The sequence below is a fragment of the Papio anubis genome, chromosome 17 (assembly GCF_008728515.1).
Source record: "Papio anubis isolate 15944 chromosome 17, Panubis1.0, whole genome shotgun sequence".
NCBI classification, from domain to species: Eukaryota; Metazoa; Chordata; class Mammalia; order Primates; family Cercopithecidae; genus Papio; species Papio anubis.
Genome location: NC_044992.1, coordinates 72354946 through 72376922, shown reverse-complemented (window position 1 = coordinate 72376922; position 21977 = coordinate 72354946). Strand labels below are relative to the sequence as shown.

At 47.9% G+C, this 21977-nt stretch overlaps 1 protein-coding gene across 7 annotated transcripts in view; it reads right to left on the bottom strand.

Annotated features, from left to right (window-relative positions):
- The window catches only part of RPTOR (regulatory associated protein of MTOR complex 1), a 408568-nt gene that overhangs the window by 185892 nt on the left and 200699 nt on the right, over window positions 1–21977 (bottom strand). For all 7 annotated transcript variants that reach the window (XM_009191419.4, XM_003913544.5, XM_009191423.4 and 4 more), the window contains one exon: window positions 17377–17552. In XM_009191419.4, the coding sequence (XP_009189683.1) occupies window positions 17377–17552 (176 nt within the window). The remainder of the gene's footprint in view (window positions 1–17376; window positions 17553–21977) is intronic.

Below are 21977 nucleotides of genomic sequence, written 5' to 3'. Positions count from 1 at the left end.
TGCGGGACTGCGGCGCCACAAATGCTACTTTTCACAGCTTCCCAGGGGCCGCCCCCATTCGGTCCCTGCTGAAAGCTCTATAAAGTCCCCAATGGGCAGCTGGTTCTCGTGTAAAGTACGGCACGGCATCAAGTAAAGTGATAACGTGTAATACCTTCAGCTCACGTTGGCGAAGGCAGGCAGCATGGAATAGTGAAAATAATACAGGATTTGGGATCAGAAGATCCAGGCTCCTGTTTGGCTCTGCTATAAATGAAGCTGTCCACCCCGGACGGCCGCACACGGAGCATCTGGTACCTCTTCAGTAACACAGTGACGTTTTATGCACTACATCTGCTTTGACGAGTCCTGGGTTATTAGCAAGAGCGAATGTGACACCATACGGGAGAATACTCTCTGGATTGTGAAATATGACACAATTCATACTCAACAGCTTGCATTACATTGCGGGTCCACTTCCAAAGCACTCTGCCGTGCAGCTCCCGTGCCGTCTGTGTCACACGGGAGCGTGAGCATCATCATCACACAGGCGCTGTCGAGAACCGAGAACTTAAGGGGAGTAGAGATGAGACCAGCTGACGTCCAGACTCCCAGAGTCCCCGCTTTCTCCAGATGTCACAGCACCCTTGATCACACCAACAGGACACGAGCCTTTTAAAAACTTGAGGTGTTTAGGTGTTTCTAATGAGCACAATGATCTTTCAACGAAGAAATAGAAAAATAGGGAGTGATGGTTTACATTAAAGCCTGACTCAGCCCTGTCCTTCTGACAGCCCGAGAAGAGGGCCTCTGTCAGGGTTCAGCACCATATCCCCGGGGCAGGCCGGATAGCCCTGCTGTCCACCGGGAGCTGTCTGGAGGGAATCAGAAGCGGTTGATGTCTGAGGGAGCTCTGTTGCACAACAGAACACACTGAACACAACCAGGCACCGAGCGTTCCTCTTCCACAAAGAACAGTTTGCTGGAGCGCCACAGTGACTACACGTCCCCAGCAAGGCTACCCATCCGTCCCACCAGCCTGCCCAGGCGCCTGCCTGGAGGAGGGCCTGGTGCCAGAGGAAGCAAATCCAAGTAACATCTAGGAGCCGGCCAGCTCGGAGCAAGGCTGCAGGGCTGCCTCGTAAACAAACAGACCGGCCAGGCGTCGGCCAGCCCTCGGCGAACGGTTCCAACCAAGTGCTCGGTGTAAAACATGTCCCCAGTGGCCTGCCTTGGAGCAAAGCACAGGCACAAATGAAAATAAAGGAAGGGCCTTTCCAACAAACTTCAAGTCCAACAATTGGCAAGGGAGTGAGAAAGAAGAAGAAAAACTGACCTATAAAAAGCAGAGACATTGTAAAGGACTGTCTTCCCATGCGCCCCCAGAATATACTGCTTCAACAACCATGGTGGATATTAAAACCCACTGCCAGAGGCGCTATTCACCAGAGTGGGATTTAGCTGCAACTGCAGTACACTGTTGCATCCGCAGAGTCTCTCTCTGTGGGAACAAAAGATCCCCACTAGCTGTGTCTCTCTCACAGTCCCTCTGGGCTTTGGTGACAAACTGCGGTGAAGCGACAACGTCCAGGGCCAACAACAGCGCCTGCCCGCCTGTCCCAAGAGTGGTGGTGCTGCTCCCGGGCGGCCCTGTGTCACTGGCTCGGCCACACGCCTGCTTTCTCTGGTGGGAGAGACCCAGGAACAACTCTGTGCCTCCCAATAGCACAGTGCCAGCGCACGCCACCTGCACACACACAGCTCTCCAATAGCACAGTGCCAGCGCACACCACCTGCACACACGGCTCTTTGAGAAAATCTGATTTTAAAAGCCCTGCATGTATTAAGCCTTTTTTTTTTTTTTTTTTTTTTTTTTTTTTTTTTTTTTTGAGACGGAGTCTGGCTCTGTCGCCCAGGCTGGAGTGCAGTGGCCGGATCTCAGCTCACTGCAAGCTCCGCCTCCCGGGTTCACGCCATTCTCCTGCCTCAGCCTCCAGAGTAGCTGGGACTACAGGCGCCTGCCACCTCGCCCGGCTAGTTTTTTGTATTTTTTAGTAGAGACGGGGTTTCACCGGGTTAGCCAGGATGGTCTCGATCTCCTGACCTTGTGATCCGCCCGTCTCGGCCTCCCAAAGTGCTGGGATTACAGGCTTGAGCCACTGCGCCCGGCCAATATTAAGCCTTTTAAGTGGTGATGAGGAAGCAGAAGGTAATGACGAGCAGAGCTCTCAGGTCAGAAAGCCCCGTCAGCCCTGGCCCTGCCCTTGCACAGCCCCAGGCAAGTTCACACCTTGATGTCTGGCTGCCATCACTTACCTTTCACTTACTTGATGAGGGTAATGGAACTATAAAATACGAATTACTGAGATTAAAAGAAACAAAAAGTTTTAATATGCACCTGGTACTTAATAAAAATTAATTACACATTAGTCTGTTCCTTAAGATTTTTGCTCACAGATTCAATAATGACCTCACGGTGCTAGAGCCAGTGCTTTACTGAATGAAACAAAGTCCAAGCCATTGGATGAGCTGTGTGGTTGGTGAAGTCGCACAGGAGAATGGGGGCAGCTGCCCCTCAGGGAGCCCGGGGAGGGGGTGGGGGCGGGGAAGAGACCAAGCATGCGATGGGGAGGGGAGGGGGACCAGGCGTGTGGGGGGAGGGGAGGGGGTCCAGGCGTGGAGGGGGAGGGGAAGGGGGGGTCCAGGCATGTGGGGGGAGGGGCAGGGAACCAGTCATGTAGGGGGAGGGGCAGCGCAATCAGTTATGTTGCGGGCAGCACTGGTGGTCCCTGCTGGACTGGGGTCAACCCAGCACCATTTGGGTCAAATGACAAGGAGGTCCAAGGGCTGCCCAAAACAATGACGTCTTCAGAAAAATTGCTATTGTTTTTGGATGTGATATTAAGGAAGACAATCCAAGACAAAGATGTACATTATATTTTAAAAGCAGCCAAACAGTGGCAGATGAAGGCAGGTGAACAGATTTCGACTCTGGCCTGTGCAGTCCAGGCACTCATTCACGGCCCTGATACCTGAGGTGCCTCCACACCTCTGTGTACAGAAATTAGTGTCAGGCCTGTAATCCCAGCACTTGGGGAGGTTGCAGTTGGAGGACTGCTTGAGGCCAGGAGTTCAAGACCAGCCTGCACAATATAACAAGACCCCATTTCTACAAAAAATGTGAAAAATTAGCCAGGCATGGTGGTGTGCACCTACAATCCCAGCTACCAGGGAGCCTAGAAGGTCGAGGCTGCGGTAAGCTGTGACTGCCTTGCTACACTCCAGCTGGGGTGCCTGAGCGAGAAGAAGGGCAAGTCAGATCCAGCAGCAACAGCTTCCCCCATGTGGGGGGCGAGGCCTGGAGCCAGGCATGGCAGTGACCAGCTGAGGGACACAGGGGTTCAGAACTCCTGGGAGATGCCAGCCGGCCTCCACCCCCCCCCCCCACCCCAGTCCGAATGGAGGCAGCAGGGTTTCCTGTGTCATTCCTAAGGCCTCTCAGGTGATGCCTTCCTTCCATTACACAGAAAAACAAGAAACACAAACAACCAGGGTAAACACCTGTGGCTGGGAGGGAGGGGGGCGTTCCGGGTAGAGAAGACCTGATTACAATGTTGAAGGGCAGAAAGCTTGGGAGGTGCCCCCTTCCGTCCTGAAGCTTAATTGCACCTGGAGGGAGAGAACTAGGCAGTGAGGCCCAGGAGGGCCAGCGGGCAGCGGGAGCGTCCTCTTGCTGGGGTTGTCCTTTTGTTTTAGGCATGAGAGGTTTGTGCAGGTGTAATGACGAGGAAAGCGCAGGCAGAGGGACAGCCCGAGGAAAGAGGGATTGTCTCAGCGAGGTCAGGATGTGACAGCTGGATGCGCTGCAGTTTCTCACAGGCAGAAGAGTACATCGAGAAGAGGGCCAAGAACACAGCCAGGGGAGATCATACATCCAGGTGCAGGAAGAGAAGCCAGCCAGAGAGTGGGAGCTACAGCGAGGCAGCTGCAGACCCCAGGGCAGGGAAGGAGGTGGTGGAGGGGGTGTCCCTTGCTTCAGCTCCGTAGCGGACTCCTCAGCGGCAAGGATTAGGAACAGGCCAGAGAGGCTGACAGCTCGGAAGGCAGCGATCGCCTCGACGGTTCTGGGAGAGCTGCTGGAGTGGCAGGAAGGCAGGGGGCTGCCCCGGGGCCTAGAGAGGCAGTACACGCTGTATGCTGGGAGAAGCCCAGTGGCAACAGCAGCACAAACCAGACACTCTAAGGGGAAGACACACAATTTAAGGAAAGAGGTCGCTGGGTTTAGGTCAGTTGCTTTCTGTGCTTTGTTGCTGGTTCTGATGGGGAAATCTGAGTCCACACATTTGTGGATTGGAAGGTGGGGGTCTTGCGGACAGCAAAAGTGAAGAGAGGAAGCGTCTGAGGCTGGTAAGTGGGAACCACAGGCTGAAAGCACTACCAGCAGTGCGCTTTTCCTCATAGAGAATGCAAACAGCATGGCCTCTTGCATAGTAACAGAGAAGATGTATTCACAACTGACAATATCGTTGTCCTCCACTAAAAACGGTAGGTGACAGACATACCTGGATCCTGAACCCGCCTGTCCCTCTGACAGCCACCGCCATGCCCAGCTCCAAGCCTCACCCACCCGGGTGAGCTGCCCATGTTGGATGCAATTTGTTCCTCTGTGTTTCCAAGTGCCCTGGGCAGCTTCCTCAGGAGAGCCCGGACCACGCTGCCGCTGAGCTACGAACGTGGCTTCTCCAACAGGCTTCCATTTCCCGGAGGGCTGCTACGCTGCGGAGGCAGGTCCCTCCTAAAATTCCTGTAGGAACTGAGGACCCGAAGCGACAGTGCTAAGAGGCGGGGCTTTAGAAGATGGTTACATCCCAAGGCTCCACCGTCCTGAGTGGGACTTTAGCAACCTGATTTAAGGCGGGGGTGCTGGAGGAACGCAGCCTCTCCTGCCTTCTGCCTTCTGCCATGTGAGGATGCGCGGTCCTCCCAGGAGGCCATGGGAAAAGACACCACCTCGAATGCAGAGAGCAGCCCTCACCTGACCCCAAAATCGCCGGTGCCTTGACCTGGGACTTCCACCCTCCAGAACCGGGAGAAATAACTCTGTTCTTGATAAATTACCCAGTTTCGGGGGCCTGTGCAGCAGCACTGGTGGGCTGAGATAAGGGTGGAGACCCCTGTGTGACTAGCTCTGCAGGCCAGGCCAGCCCCTGCAGCTGCACAGCACGTACCACAAAGAAGGTGCTGCCAACAGAAGAAATCCCAGCCCGAGCTTCGTGGTCATGGACCCCACCCTCCCTCTTGTGTCCTGGCCACCATCCTTCTCTCAGATGCCACACTGGGCTGCTGGCCCAGATGTGTTCAGGCCTCTGAGCAGGTCAGGGTGAGTGCCTCACAATGCCTTTCTCCACCTCCTCTCACTGGTGAAACTTCACTCATCACAGGGGGTGGCACGAGGACACTCCAGCAGCAGTGATGCCGCCTGCCTCCAAGGCAAGCAGAAGGAGTGCCCCTACTCTCTCCTCTGTCTCCAAGAAGAGCACTGATCAGAGGGAGCGCCTCTCCCTGGAGACCCTCTTTTCCTGGCGCACAGGGACTGTGGCTCATAACCCTCATGACTTAGGTGTTTACCAGCTACCTGGGCCAGGCCGGGAACTCAGAAGTTCTCATTGCACAGAGTCCTTTCAACCTGCGAATAAGCAGCACTCGGGCTGTTCCCAGCGACACTGGTGACAGTACTCAAAGTTAGGTTTAATGCCCAGTCTCAGAGTGCACTGAAATGGCTTCTGAATCCAGTTTAAATTGTTCTATGTACCGACTATGCATCTACAGCAACATTTACTCAGCAGTACAAATAACGAGAAACCAAAGGAGGCTAACGTCTCCTGGATTAATTCACACCATTTTATAACAAGGCTGGCACCACCATGCCACCATCCTTATGAGTTCACATGTCAGCTTGGTTCTGGCATGGGACACCATGCCACCCTCCACACAGGCCTATATGATGGCATGGCTCTGGCATGGGACACACGCCACGCTCCATACAGGTCTATGTGACAGCACAGTTCTGGGGTTTCCAACTATGATGCCATCAAGACAGGCATTACCTCAGCACAAGTCAAATGAGGATGAAAATGGCTTCTGCAATACACTGCCCAGTTTAACACAAGTCAAATGACCACTTTTTTATTTACAAAAGGGTCATGAACGCCTACTATTAAATATGGAGCTGAATGCACTGCCAGTTTTTGCATGCAATGTGACCTAACGTCACTGATTAAATACAGAGGCATGTGCATGCTTAGGCACATAAATCAGAAAAGAAGCCAAACTACCACTAAAATGCCCAGAAGTTTAAGAAGAAGATACAAAGAGGCAAACAAGTAGTTAACGGGTCATTGTGTGATAAATGTGATATAAGTCCGTTGTTCAGCAGGTATGATTTCAAACAAGCACTGAAGCTAATTTGGAACATAGTGATGATGGCATCAAACAGGAGACAACAAACGCCTTTCTTCCCATTAGACACGGACAGTGAGGAGGCCTGGGACAGGCAGGAGTGAGGCCAGGGGCTGAGCACTCTTTCCCGTGCAGTATTCCACCCAAGCTGATTTCTGAGAATTACACGAATAACTCAGTAGCTATGGGAGACCCACTGTGGGCTCAACTGCATAGTCTTAATTCTTTTCTGAATGTTCCTTTTACGTTAAAAGAATACTCTGTGTACACTTGCTACCCTTGAGTCCTTCAGACACATTTCACATGGATGCATTCAAATGCTCACAAAGTCTTTGGGACTCACTAAGCGGCCTACTGGGACTCCAAGTGAGATCATGCACTCCCTGGCTCTCCCGTTAGACAGACATGGGAGAAGGAAATGTGAGCCGACAGTGAATGACTAGAAGGGAAGTCCTAACATGAACCAAAAACATAAAGGCAAGCAGCTCTTAAAAAAAAAAAATTCAGGGGCCAGTGCGGTGGCTCACGCCTATAATCCCAACACTTCGGGAGGTCTAGGTGGGCAGATCATGAGGTCAGGAAATCGAGACCATCCTGATTAACATGGTGAAACTCCATCTCTACTAAAAATACAAAAATTAGCCGGGCGTGGTGGCGGGTGCCTGTAGTCCCAGCTACTCGGAAGGCTGAGGCAGGAGAATTGCTTGAACCGGGGAGGCAGAGGTTGCAGTGAGCTGAGATTGTGCCATTGCACTCCAGCCTGGGCGACAGAGCAAGACTCCGTCTCAAAATTAAAATAAAATAAAAAACATAAAAAAATTCATGTAACATTTTTTCTTAGGGAAATAAGGTGATTTTTAAAAGGCCCTAGGTACATAAAATTTGGTCAAATTAGTCAATAGTTAGGCAGTGGCCTTATAAATATTTTTTGGCTTTTACCATTACTAATTACACTGAGCCTTGGGACAGCAATTTGATATGGTCAGCAGATATTTAAAAATTTCACAAAGGTTGTCTGTCTACTCTGTTCAGTCTTAACAGTTTGGCAGAATTCACTAGTAAAGATATCTGGGTGGGGCGTTATCCTTGTACGGTTGTTAACCAGAAATTTAATTTCCTTAAGAGATATATCCTATCCAAATTTTCTTTTTCTTCTTCTGTCAGATTTGATAACTTGTGTCTTTCACAGAATTTATCCATTGCATCTAACATGAAGAATTTACTGGCATATGGTCCTTCATGATTAAAATGATTCCCTTATTCTCCTTTTATTTATTAATTTTCGATTTTGGAGACAGGGTCTCACTCTGTGGTCTATGCTGGGCTGCAGTGACGTGATCACTGCACTGCTCACTGCAGCCTTGATGCCTCTCAGCTCAGGTGATCCTCCCACCTCAGGCTCCCAAAGTGCTGGGACTACAAGCATGTGTTACCACGCACTGGTAATTTTTGTATTTTTTTTGCAGAAATGGGGTTTTGCTATGTTGCCCAGGCTGGTCTTGAACTCCTGGGCTCAAGCAATCCACCTACCTCGGCCTCCCAAGTGCTGGGATTACAGGCGTGCGCCCTCGGACCTGGCCCTTATTCTCCTTTTAACGTCTATAGGATCAGACAGGATGTGCCCTCCTTCATTTCTGATGAAGGTCATTTGTATCTTCCCTCTATTTTTCTTGAGCACTGTATGAAAAGTTTTGACAATTTTAATGAACCTTTCAAAAACTATCAACTAGTTTCATGAATTTTCACAAGTTTTTGGGTCGATTTCTGTTTACTTTTGCTCTTCTCTTTATTATTTCTTTTCTTCTACTTACTTAGGGTTTAATGCATTCTTTTTTTTTCTGGTCTTAAAAGAAAAACTTAGACCATGTATTTGAGAGTTTTCTAAATAAAAACCATAAATGGCATTAAATTTTGAGATCAATTATTGCTGGTATATGAACACCTAGTTCAGTAATGATGCCTGTTGCTTTCCATAGTGACAAACAGTGAGCTTACAAACAGCAGTAAGAAAGGGTATAGTGCACACCTCTAGGTGGACCTTTGCAAGCATTTCTATATACTGCTAAAAAGAAAAAGGACTGCCAACTAAACAGGTACGTTACTTATTGTAAGATCTTTCTGGACCTCAGATATGTTAAGTGTGAAAATGCACATGCTGGATCAGGCGTAGTGGCTCATGCCTGGAATCCCAGCACTTTGGGAGGCTAAAGCGGAAGGACCACTTGAGTCCAGGAGTTCAAGGATGCAGTGAGCTATGACTGTATCACGGCACTCCCACAGAAGTAAAAGTGAGCGACCCTGTCTCTATTTTTTAAAAAAGGACCAGACGTGGTGCCTCACACGCTTGTTATCCCAGCACTTTGTAAGGCCAAGGTCTGAGGATCTCTTGAGCTTAGGAGTTCGAGACCAGCCTAGGCGACATGGTGAAACACAGTCTCTACAAAAGACACAAAAACTAGTCGGGTATGGTGGCATACAACTGTAGTCCCAGTTACTTGGGGGGCTGAGGCGGGAGGATTGCTTGAGCTCGAGAAGTTGAGGCTACAGTGAGCCATGTTCACACCACTGCACTCCTGCTGGGATGACAAAGCAAGATCACGTCTCAAAAAATAAAAAAAGCACATGCTAGAATCAGTGAATTATGTTAGATGACCCTTACTGTAAACAGATAACTACAAATGTTCACATTCCTTCTGCTGGTTATGGAGTTATCTTGTCTTACTGGGGATCAGGAATTCTAATACTGTTTTAGTGCTAGAATCTTTGCCTTATTCCCAGCTTCGAATGGAAGACGTCTCAAGTCCCTCCGCTAGGCTGATTTGCTGAAGAGCTCTGATGTTGCTTTTACTAAGTTAAGTAAGTCGTGGTAACCTCCATTTAGACATGAGAGACTACCGATGACAGTGATCTCAACTTCCTCCATAACAAGAGAAAAAGAACAGGACAAGACGGAGAGCCCCAGGAAGGAAATCATGGCAAATGAGAGGTGCTGGGCATGAGAAGAGAAGCCGAACAACCACAGTGGAGGCTGTCAGTTCGGGGGCCCAGGCACCCAGCTTTGAATCCTGGCTCCACCAGTTACTCTCCAAGCAACCTGAACTTCCTCATCCTGAAAGCAGCACTAATGCTAGTCCACACCTCACAGGCGTGTGGTATTAGATGAGTTCATTAGTGGAATGGCTCCAGCGATGCTCGACAAATGCTAGCTACTGTTATCCCTGTAATTGTAAAATGTCAACCAAAAAGAAACAGTTGGACAAGTGGTAAGTGGCTCAGCAGAGGTGAGAGAAGTGAAGCCTTCGACCTGGATGGTGCAAAGTCAAAATGAAGCACTCAGCTCTCAAAGCCTGGTATGAGCAAGGATCAAGAACGGAGACAACCAGGTCTCTCGAAGGAAGAACGGAGAGCAAGTGCCCAGCTGAAAACCTGGGAGAAGAGTGTCCAGAGGCCCCGGACGCCTCTTCCCACACCGGCAGGGCTCTCAGGCAATGAGACCCTCCGGATGCAGAGACGCAGTGGACAGCGTAGGGTTGCCTTATCTTCCAGATTCGCTCTCTTCATTTTGCTTTTCATCCGCTTATTGCAGTTTTCCCCTGGCTCTTTAAGGCGAACATTTAATTTTTCTTGTATTTTCAATCTTTGTTTTCTGACTAAACGTATTAAATCCTCGCCTGCTTTGGCTATATACACCCCACAGACAGGAAAAGTGCTATTACTAACATCTGGCTGTATTTTATCAGTTTTAAAGTATTTCCTCTTTAATCCAAGGATTTTAAGATTTTAGTTTTCAGACTTTTGTTAAAGCTGTCCTTTTGTTACTGAGTTCTAGCTTCATTGTGTGTGGTCTGCCATGGAGTTTACATGAAGCTGATTCTTCTGGATTAGTAAAGCTTTCTTTGTAGTCATGTGCATGATTTATTTCTGTGAATGGTCCGCATATGTCCACATTCCCTGCTGGATGTATGGCCCTGTGTGCCTCTATGAGGTCTGGCTAATTAATTCGGTGACTAAAGTCTTCTCTGTTTTGCTTCCTTTGTCTGTACTTGGTGTCTCTGTATCTAAGCACATTTCTCATTCATCTGCTTCGATCCATACTTACTTCAGTTCTCATCTTACCTAGTTCAAGGCCATGTTGTCAGATGCACAAGGATTCATGATCAGTATATACCTTCCTGCTTTCCTGTTCCTTTTACCACAATACAACATTTTTCTTTGCCCCTTTCAATAATTTATCTCAGCTTCTGCTTTGAGTCATATTGGAACTAGCCACCTCAGATTTCTTTTAGCTCATATTTCTCTTTTCCATCCTTTGATTTCCAACCTTTGAAAGGGGTCTTGCCCCGTCACCCAGACTGGAGTGCGGTGGCGCGATCACAGCTCACTGCAGCCTTGAACTCCTGGGCTCAAGTGATCCTCCTGCCTTAGGCTTTGGAGGAGCTGAGACCACAGGCGTAAGCCACCATGTCCAGCTAATTTTTAAATTTTTAGTAGAGACAGGGTCTTGCTGTTTTGCCCAGGCTTAAAAGTTTTGCTTTAAATGTGTGTCTCATGGACAAGAGACTGTTGTATCATAATTTTATCCAACACAAGAATCATGGCCCTTTGAGAGGTGAGTTCAATTCATTTACAGTTACAACTTTACTCGAAAACATTTTAGCCATCGTATCTTACACTTTCTATTTACTAAGCTTGTCTTTTCTCCTTTTTTACCTTTTTTTAGAGAGGAGAAAATTTTCTTTCCTTAGATATTTAAACTTTGTCTCTGCCTCTCGCTTTTCTCCCCTTCCCTCTAGCTCCGTCCTTTTGCTGGGAATTCCTCAAACAAGCTTCCCAGCTTCCTGGTTTATTCTTGGCCCTATCTATAATGTTGCTTTTCAATCTATCTCTTCAGTTATTCCACCAATTACATTTTTCATACTCAACGCTTCCAACTGATCTTTCTTCCTGTTTCTTCTTATTTCCAATTGTCTTTTATCACTTTGAATATATTTATTATTGGATTGCTTCTTGCTTCTCTTTTCACAAGGGCGGTGGGACAAACCCTCTTTCCTCCCTCTTATTTTCCGTCTTTCTGAGCCCCAGACACAGCACAGCAGGCTGTGTATATCAAGGGCAATTGGGAGGAGAGCCGAGCGCCCTCAGCCTCGCCTGCACCCTGGGGCCCTCACCAGCTCCACTGTCTCCTCCAGTCTCACCCCTCACCCCAACCCCCAGTGGGGACCCAGCCATCTCAAGGGAGCAGCAAGGTCTCTGGCTGTGCTGCTGAGTGGGCTCCCTCCAGGATCCATCAATCTCCCTCTTTCCTGTGGCACCTGAGGACAGGGTTCAGCCGGGGAGTCAGCAGCCCGTGCCCCTCCGTCTGCTTCAATTCCCTTTCTTACCGCATCCATCAGATGGTTTTTACATGTCATCTTTTTAAAAGGGAGCTCTATTACAATACATTATGATATTCATCTTAATTGAGTGTATGTCAAGAGACTGGAACAGTGAGAGAACACTGTCTAGTTTGGGGAGAAAAAAATATGCTTTGGAAACGGCCTGGAAGCCGCCGCGGGGACTGTGTGAGATCCATGATGCTGAGGCTCTACTGTGAAAGGCTCCACATCATAAAGCTGTTTCTCCAGACGCGAATTCCAAATTAAACTCGCCTACTACTAAGGTCTAAGATAGAGTGGGATACTACAAAAGAGCATTTTATTCAATAATGTGTCCCGGTTACTTCACCCTCTGGGAGGACCAGTGAGCTCCTCTCCCTTCACACATAATGCGCGAAGACACAGTCATCGGACTGTTGTTGAAAGGAAGCGGCAAAAGACCTGAGAGCACTGAATGGGCAGAACAAAGTGTGTTCTCTGGCAAATCAGGTATATTTTAGAAGACTCCTTGGAGAACAAAGAGTTAACTATCATCAAAACCACAAGAATTTATGTTTCTAAAGGTAATTCTGAATGATTCTTGGTTGAGTCATCAAGAAAAAATACAAAGCAAATGTCACAGCAAATGTCTGAAATGAGACAGGCACTGCAAACCGCTTAGCCTGGCCAGAGAGAGCCATGCTGAGCCTCCACCCAACCTGCGCGCCAGGAGATCTGTGCATCTTCCGTCTCCTGCAGGCAATGCGGGAGCGAAACCTTCCACGCTGACAAATCCACGTTAATGCTCTATCATTAACATTTATACTCCTGGAAATCCTTCAACTTAATTGAAAGAAAGGAAATAAGTTTTTTGACCTCTTTTCAATCCAAAATAATATCTATCATTTTCATTAATAGACAATACTAGTGCACGCAGCACAGTGCAATAGACACCAATCTGTTTTATAGCAAGTCCCACAGCAAATTAAGTCCCACTGGGTTATAATTTTCAGTAGTATACAAATAGACCCATAATAAATCTAAAATGGTATTATGCCACTCAATCAAAGAAGTAGAAAACAGCCAAGGGAAAAAATATATTTTGGATTCTTACACTGTATTGACGTACATGGTGAGTAAGATAATAATTTATATGGAAAGTAATATCATTGCTCATTTTGGAATTATTGAAATCAGTTTTTGAAAATGAAAAAGACTGAGGCAAAAATGAAAAAAAAAATTAGAGAACAATATCTTCCAACAACCAGTTCATTATGAAATAAGATTCATAAATACACTTGCCACCAAATACACATGTACACGTTTTGTCCAAATGAAGCAAAGCTGTATGCTATTTACCCAGCACACCGCATTCTGCAGCAGCTGTGCCAGCATAATGAGAGCAGCGTGCTTAGAAACCGTTCTCTTATTTACATAGGAAAGGGAGGGAGGGAGGGAGGGAATCCACCTTTCTGAGCATCGCCCTTCTCCAGGTCACCTGCCGACCGGGCAGACACGCACAGCCGTCATCTGCAGCCCAATCCTGGTTCCCTTTTCTGGAGCAGGAAGTGCCAAGCTACAGCTCCCGGGCCAAATCTGGCCAACTGCCTGTTTTCTTAAAGAAAACTTGACGGAGGCCAGGCGCGGTGGCTCAGGCCTGTAATCCCAGCACGTTGGGAGGCTGAGGCAGGCCGATCAACTGAGGTCAGGAGTTTGAGATCGGCCTGGCCAACATGGTAAAACCTCGCCTCTACTAAAAATACAAAAATTAGCCAGGCATGGTGGCGGGTGCCTGTAGTCCCAGCTACTTGGGTGGCTGAGGCAGGAGAATTGCTTGAACCAAGGAGGCAGAGGTTGCAGTGAGCTGAGATTGCACCACTGCACTTCAGCCTGGGCAACAGAGCAAGACTTGGTCTCAAAAAAAAGAAAAAAAGAAAAAAGAAAAAAGCAAGCTTGACTGGAACACAGCCATGCTCACTGGTTTACCTATTGCCTGTGGCTCTTTCGTGCGGCCAACAGCAGACTTGGGACTGTCTGGCCCGAAAAGCCTAACCCAAGTGCGTCTGCCCCTTCACAGAACCAGGTCTGCCGACTTCCATCAGAGTGCTAGGCTGAACCTTCCCACCCTCATACTCCTGATGCCTAAGTCCTAAAACCCTAGGCTCTGGCTAAATAAAACATGGAACTTCAACATAGTGAAATAGTAAAATGATACTTACTAAGCGTCTCTAATGATCTAGGGCAGGGAACTCTAGTATAATGCTAAGGGTTAAGGATACGAAATTGTAAATTCTGTCCACCTACATCACTGTAAAATGTACATGCACAGAAAAAAGGCCAACAGGCAATACATCAAAAAGTGAACACTAGTTGTCCTTAGACGGTAAAATCTTGGATAATTTTTTTCTACTTTTAACTTTTTAGTAATTTTCTGAAAAGAATGTGTATTTCATTTTTAATTAGAAAATAAATTGACTTTTCAGAATGAAAAAATAAAACTGTAATCCTAAAAACATGTAATTACTGTCTGACAAACGATCTCATTCTTCCACTGGGGGAAAAAAAAAACAACAAAACCTGGTGGTTTTTAACTTAGCTCACACAAAACTACACATTTCACTTGATAATTCTTTAATGAACATAGTCCATTACCACTCACAGGCTACAGACACCCAGCAAAATGTCATGTTCAACCTAATTTCAGCACTTCAGTATGGGAGAAAGCAGTTTACTGTAAAAGAGCTGCCACCTGAGACACCGCTCAATTATTCCAGGCAGTGGTTATCTGATGACCACTGTCTGCCACTGTGGCATATTGATTTCAAAGTCCCTCTTATGGTAACTGTATCGGTTTGTTTTTCACTGTACTTCCTACTAAATGCTTACTTTAAAAAATCTGACTGTGTCCTAACTCCTACAAAGATTTCAGAGGCTACTGGGACGATGCATCACGTCTTGGTAGAGAGAAAGCACATTCCCCAATCAGAGGGCAGGTAGCCATTTTAGAAATAACAAGGCCAGCAGCCCTCAGTGTGAAAGCTGGCTTCTTTATTTTATTTTATTTTACAGATAGGGTTTCCCTGTGTTCCCAGGGCTGGTCTCAAACTTCTGGGCTCAAATGATCCTCCTGCCTCAGCCTTCCAAGTAGCTGGGACTATAGGACGCACTGCCACATCTGGCCCAGGCGACTTTAGGAGGGCACAGCTGTGCGCGGAGGGAAGCCAAGTCCTTCCCACTCATGGCAGGAGAAGGAAGTGCCTGAGAGACACCTGTCTACTAGAGGAAATGCCCTGGGTTTGTGCTTGTTCTCTCAACACGGGACGCCTCCAGTCTGCATGTTGGGGCCTCTATCTCCCTACTCTGCATCTCCTGGCTTTTCTATTTCCCATCTCGATCCTTTCCCATGGCCTCCTGTGAGCCCCCACTGTAGCCTTCCAGGCCATTCATTTGGCTCCAGCAGTGTCTCTCCTGCTATGGGTCCTATCTACTGTGTTCTTTATTTCAAACATTACAGTGCGCCAGTCTTCCCGAAGCAAGGACGCCAGTGTAACAACTGTCAGCACACACAGAAAGCGCCTTCATACAAAGCAGAAATTAGGTGAGCGCTCATAGTACCCGGTTCAGCTTCATGCTGTTGAAAGAGGCACTGAGAGGCAGAAAAAAACAGTCTTGAAAAGAAAAGATAAATGTTTGAGGTGATGGATAAGTTGGATAGATCCCAGTTACCCTGATTTTGATTGTTACGCATTGTATGCATGGATCAAAATATCACCTGGACCTCCAAAATACATACAGCTATCATATATCAATTTAAAGAATGCAAAGCAAATTCATTATAAGTTACTCAGTCTGTTGTATGCTGTTATAGCAACACAAAACAGACAGACAGACAAGAAAAAGTACTGTAAAAGAAGAACCAAGCAGAAAATCACCCAGGGGCCTGTAGGCTGAAGCTTCTGCAGACGCACAATGGACACTGCCAGGGAACAGGCCTCCTTCCCACTCATTTTCCCGTCCCCCACTCCCGATTTCCTGCATGACTGCTTCGGTGCCCCCGAAGATAGGAGGTGGATCGAGATGGTGGAATAAAAGGCTCCACCAGTCCCATGTTGGCCAGGCTAGTCTCGAACTCCTGGCCTCAAGCAGGACTGTGGGTGAGAAGGCAGGAGACTGTCCAGAGTGTTAGGCCATCTTGACAGAAGCCTCAAGAGTGTCCTCGGCCGACAAGCAATCTGCCTGCCTACCCTCCCAAAGCATTGGGGTTACAGGCGTGAGCCACTGCACTTGCTATTTTTCTATTTTCTTTTTAGAGACAGGGTCTCCCTATATTGCCCGGGCTGGTCTCAAGCTCCTGAGCTCAAGGGATCCTCCTGCCTCAGCCTCCTAAAGTGCTAGGATTACAGGTGTGAGCTACCACGCACAGCCCTCTTACCTTCATCTCCAACTATTTTGGGGTGAGTAACGGTAAAAGGAGGTCTCTCCCTGAGTGGAAACCTGCAGCCCCCAAGTCTGGGGGGGAGGGCTAGGGACAGTTAGTGTGACGGCTGCACCGCAGTCACCCCAACATCATGAACCCCCAGCCCTGGGGTCTGGGATCAATTAGGACTTGGCTGCAGAGGCAGAGCAGGAAGGCCAAGTTTTCCTCCACCTAGCAGTTAAGGACACCCTCAGGCAGCCTTGCCCCTCCGGCCCCTCCCAGGGGGTCCCTGGGGGCCCTTACTTTGCTGTGCTGTTAGCCCCCTGTGTCCACCCAGGGCTGCGGGTGAGAAGGCAGGAGACTGTCTGGAGTGTTAGGCCGTCTTGACAAAAGCCTCAAGAGTGTCCTCGGCCGACAGCACGGTGTCTGCTGCACAGCTGCACCATTCGCACGGCACCTCAAGGGAGAGTGTTTATCTACTAGCCGGTAACAGCCACGACATATAAGCTTTTCAGCAAAACATAAAATGGGAAAGTAGATATTAAAGAGTGGCAAGATGGTCTAGGGGAGAATACTGAATTTGGAAGCAGGAAACACACACATCCCATTGTGCGTTCTGCCGGTGATGCCGGGGCTGAAATGTGGCTTCTACCATCTTGGAATATCACACACATTTCTTCAGTTATGTTCCCAATGGCTATAACTTTTAAAAAGGATGGAGATAGAAAAATCATGGCTTTTTTTTCATTGCTAAAAATAAATTGAAAGATTACGCTTCAACTCAAGCAAGGGATTAAATGACTTCCTTTTTCATAGTAGCCTTTTCTTCCCCCGGAAGAAAGTCCAGTTTCCAGTAAGACCAATCCTGGTACTAAGACACCTCCGAAATGCACAAAGGTAAGGAGAGGGTGTTCTTGGAAATCACAAAGCAGCGAGCTACCCACGAACAGATCAGAAGGAAGAAAGGATCTTGAACTCTCAAAGAGTAAAACCCAAGCCTCCACCGGGAATCCTGAATCCTGAATGACACAAAAAGAAGACGGGGTACACTCATGTCTGTCACGTGGGCTCCTGGGACGACGTGAATGCCTGGGGCCCACATGGGCTGGGATTCCTGTGGGAGAGCCCAGGTGAGTGGGTCCCAGGGGCACAGCAGGGGCCACTCACCAGCGCAGGGCGATCTTGATGGGGGTGGTGAGGCAGGAGGTGAACAGGTCAGCCGGGAGGTCGGGGATCATGGGCAGCAGCTCGGTGGCCTCGCAGGCTGCCAGCTGGATGCAGTTTTTCATTGACGGAGGCAAAGGCATCTGAGCAAGAGGGTGATTTGGGTTGATTGCAGCTACCTAAAGGGCAGAACATTTGGGAAAAGAGAGTGTGACTTAGCTGCTGGTCACAACCAAAGAGTAAGCTGGAGCTGTAACACAGAAAGAAAGAAGAAATCAACTCAGGCGGTCAGTTTTCACTGGAAAGTCCTCTGGAGACAGGCACCGCTGCTGAACTGTCTCTGGAGGCCGACTGTAAGCCTGGAAAACTGGCCGTCTCATTCCCAACGCCCTTCTGATGGCACAGCCTGGTTACGTCTCAATCAACTCTGTTTTCTTCCCGGTTTTCCTCTTTGCAGGCCCCTACTTACCCTAGGATTGTATCAGTGTCCACCAGGTCTTTCATGGTGTCTTATGATTTATTTATTATTTTATTATTATTATTATTATTTTTGAGACAGAGTCTCGCTCTGTTGCCCAGGCTGGAGTGCAGTGGCACAATCTTGGCTCACTGCAAGCTCCACCTCCTGGGTTCACGCCATTCTCCTGCCTCAACCTCCCGAGTAGCTGGGACTACAGGTGCCCGCCACCACGCCCAGCTAATTTTTTGTATTTTTAGTAGAGACGGGGTTTCACCGTGTTAGCCAGGATGGTTTTGATTTCCTGACCTCGTGATCCACGCGCCTCAGCCTCCCAAAGTGCTGAGATTACAGGCGTGAGCCACCGCGCCCGGCCCCTTATGGTTTATTTTAAATGTTCAATCTTTAATCCATCCTAACCTTATTTTGTTGTGTTTAATGACATGGGAAGATGTTCAGGTTATGTGACGTGAACTCCATCACCCACAAAAAAGCAAAGCACAAAATGTGAGTCTGAGTGGGCTGACTAAAGCGACCTATCAGAAGAGACTGGAAAACAGACAGAGCGAGTGAGTAAGCACGCGTCCCCGAGTGCAGCGAACGCGCATCCCCGAGTGGGGGATTAGGGAGGGTTTATTTTCTCCCATCTTCATCGGATTTCTCCAAATGTTCTACAAACAAATGTGCAATACTTTTGTAAATGACGAGTTAATGGGTGCAGCACACCAACATGGCACATGTATACGTATGTAACAAATCTGCACGTTGTGCACATGTACCCTAGAACTGAAAGTATAATAAAAAATTTTTTTTAAAAATTTTGTTATCAGGGAGAAAGGTGGGGTGTTTTTAAAATTCAAAACTTAATCTCTCTTTAAAGTAGGGATAGGAACGCCGGTTGATATTTATTTCAATGAGACTTTGGTCATGTAAAACTATCATATGTGAAGCTGATATCACGGTGCCATTTTAGGAAGAAAGGCACTGAGTGAATTGTTGTTTACTAATAAAATGCACAGAAAATTTCGCTTTTTACCAAATGAAATCTAATTGAAAGTGTAACTCTTCTTTCTTTTTAAATAATGCATTACATTCAAAGGTTTAAAAAATGACAGGGCTGTCTGACACATGAGTTTGCTACACTGCGAAGGATAAGCAGGTGGGTTCCTCTTTTACCAAAAAACCACAGCACTCAGCAAAACACAGGATCCTTATACTACCAAGTACAATTATTCCAGCATTGAGATTGTGATCCCTGTCCCTGGCTACCCACATTGCCTGTATGTGGCCATTTCGGTAATCCACAAGAGGTTTTGCTGTCGTTTTCAAAAATAATGAAGTTCACAAGAATTCCTGGCATTTTGGCCAGTAAAATTTAATAAGCGTAACACACAAGGGATTATGTACACACACTGCTCTGCCTGCTCCTGGAAATGACTGACAAGAGCTGGACAGTATCAGAACCAGTTCCGCCAAGTAGAATGCTTTCAGCTGGAGGTATCCTCAGACACTGTGGGCTGCATGCAGGGCCCACCTGCTGGAAGGGAGGCCCCATGGGCCCTGGGAGAGCTCCGCTCGCAAAGCCCCTCCAGCGGCATCATCGAGGCTGGTCCTTTGTTGCAGGGAGAGGGGAGAGGAGAAAGGGTCGCAGGAAACAAAGGGATAGAAAGAGACAGGGAACAGACAAAACAGGAACACACCACAGGCTGTGGAGACGGAATCTGCATTGCCTTCACTTCGGTTACCCTGAAATGTGATGCCTGGGCGTATCATGTAGATAGCTAAAGGAATGAAAACATAAACCCCAAAAATGCTGATCATGCAGGGTCACATGGCTTGCAGAACTCCTTCATTCACGTGTCTACAAACACCTATTATTCGGCTGTAATGGAAAGCATTCTGCTGTAGGGCCCAATCTCGTGTGCCCATCTAGGCCGGGGACGTGGAACAACAAGGTACCCAACGAGGCTTCAGACGGAGAGCACCTCCTGCTAATGTGGGGTCGTGGATCAAACGGTCAGCACAAGGGCCGGAGCATCACATGACGGAGACTGGTCGTCCCAGATCCAGGGCCTGGACACTGTTTGTGACTTACACAATTCCTAGGGCTTGTTTTGTGAACACCACAGGGACAAGATCACTTTTCTGTTTACTCAGACTGTGGCAGGCCTCCATGAAGAAGAGGCGCTATTATAAATGAATGTTATAAGTGACGATGAATATGAGGTGGGGGTGAGATGTAGCCAGAACACACGGCTTTTAATCACCGAGGGCTACGATGTGCTTCACGGCTTGACGGGGAGAGAATGTGCCTGTGTCTGCGTTTTTGCTCCTTCCTTGCTCCTTCCTTTTAGTCACGAAGTTCTTAGTATTTGTCGCAGCTCTTTCACATATATTATTGCATCTGCTTTTTGCCATCCCCATGAGGTTTCAGCTCCATGTTAAAAGAGCTTTGACGATGAGGACACAGAGGGACCAAGGATGACACGGACTACCCTGCAGCTGGGCCAGCACATGCGTCCAGAGTGCCGGGCACTGCCCCTGATTTTAGGGGCACCATTATCCCATCTGGATCCTCCTGAATCTCCACCAAACACCTACGACGCCAACATGAAAGCTGCCGAGCCTTCTCCAGACAGCACTCCCAGTGCTTTTGGCATGAAATACACACAGAGGTGTATTCACTCACAGCCACCTGGCACAGCGGTGATGGTACAGAATGCACCGTCATCTGACTCTGGCAAAGTTTGTTTTCAACATCTCAAATTTCTCAAATGGAAGGTACTAACGACTGCTAGTTTTATTAATAACCCATTCTACCACAGGAACATTAAACCCAGAGTACAAATCAAATTCTCATATACTTAATAATATAAACTTTTCAATAAAATCTGCAATTTCTAGAGGAATGAGGTTTTTTTATGACAGTAAATTACATGTAGCATAAAATTTGCCATGCTAACCGTTTTAAATGTACAGTTCAGCGACGTTAGGTATATTTACAAGCTGCGCAACAATCACCAAGCATCACCAAGGAGTGGGTGTTTTTTAAAGAAGAGGGAAGAGGGAAGGGAAAATCACGTTTAAAACCATTTCCTGGGCTCTGGGCTCTAGGCTCCACAAGCTAAAGCAGCATCAGCGATGCAACCTGCTCTCCACAGAAAATTAGTTTCCAGGTCTGCTGTGACAGGCCCACTAAGCCAGATGATGGGTCCAGGCACGATGTGGACCCGCACCTATTCAGACCCGCATCACAAAAGGCGGATGGGATGGGAGGGAGCGGCCATGTGAGCCTGGTGCTGGGAGGGCACGGGAAGGCTGTGAGGAAGGGCTGGCTCCTGTGCTTGATGGAAACGCACTCTCCCTGGCCTCCGGAAAGGGGCTGGGAGGGAGGTGAGGGGGAGGCATCTGAGGCAGACCTCCGCGGAGTGAAGCGCACAGTCCTGGACTGTGGAAGGCGCCATTTGCGATGTCTGTCTGGGACTGTTGGCAGACTTATGTTATTTTAATCAGCACCACTACCACTGGCCCTGTAAGAATGGCTGGCAGAGGATTAAAAAGGAAACAACTTTAAGTGGGAGGAAATGGCCCTTTATGCAAAAACTAAGTTCAATATTCCTATTTTCCTTTTCAAAGGGATATGTATATAGCAGAAATACTGCAAAAAATATCAGTGTGGTTTACTAGTCTTAGCTTTTCTTTTTATAGAACCAGGTGTGGTGGCTCACATCTGTAATCCTAGCACTTTGGGAGGCTGAGGTGGGAGGATCCCTTGGGCTCAGAAGTTCAAGATGGCAGTGAGCTGTGGTGGCACCACTGTACTCCAGCCTGGGTAACAGAGCAAAGCCATCTCTAAAAACAAACCAAAAAAAGCCCCCCTGTATGAAAAGCTTTTCTTTTTGTTAAGTTGCTGTTAAATTTACTGTCTAACCATTACTGAGAATGAGCAACAGGTCCTTCCACCACAGCCTCTAAACACACACTGCAGTCCCTCCATCTAACAGGTCCTCCCGCCACAGCCTCTAAACACTGCAGTCCCTCCATCCATCCAACAGGTCCTCCTGCCAGTCTCTAAACAAACACTGCAGTCCCTCCATCCAACAGGTCCTCCCGCCACAGCCTCTAAACAAACACTGCAGTCCCTCCA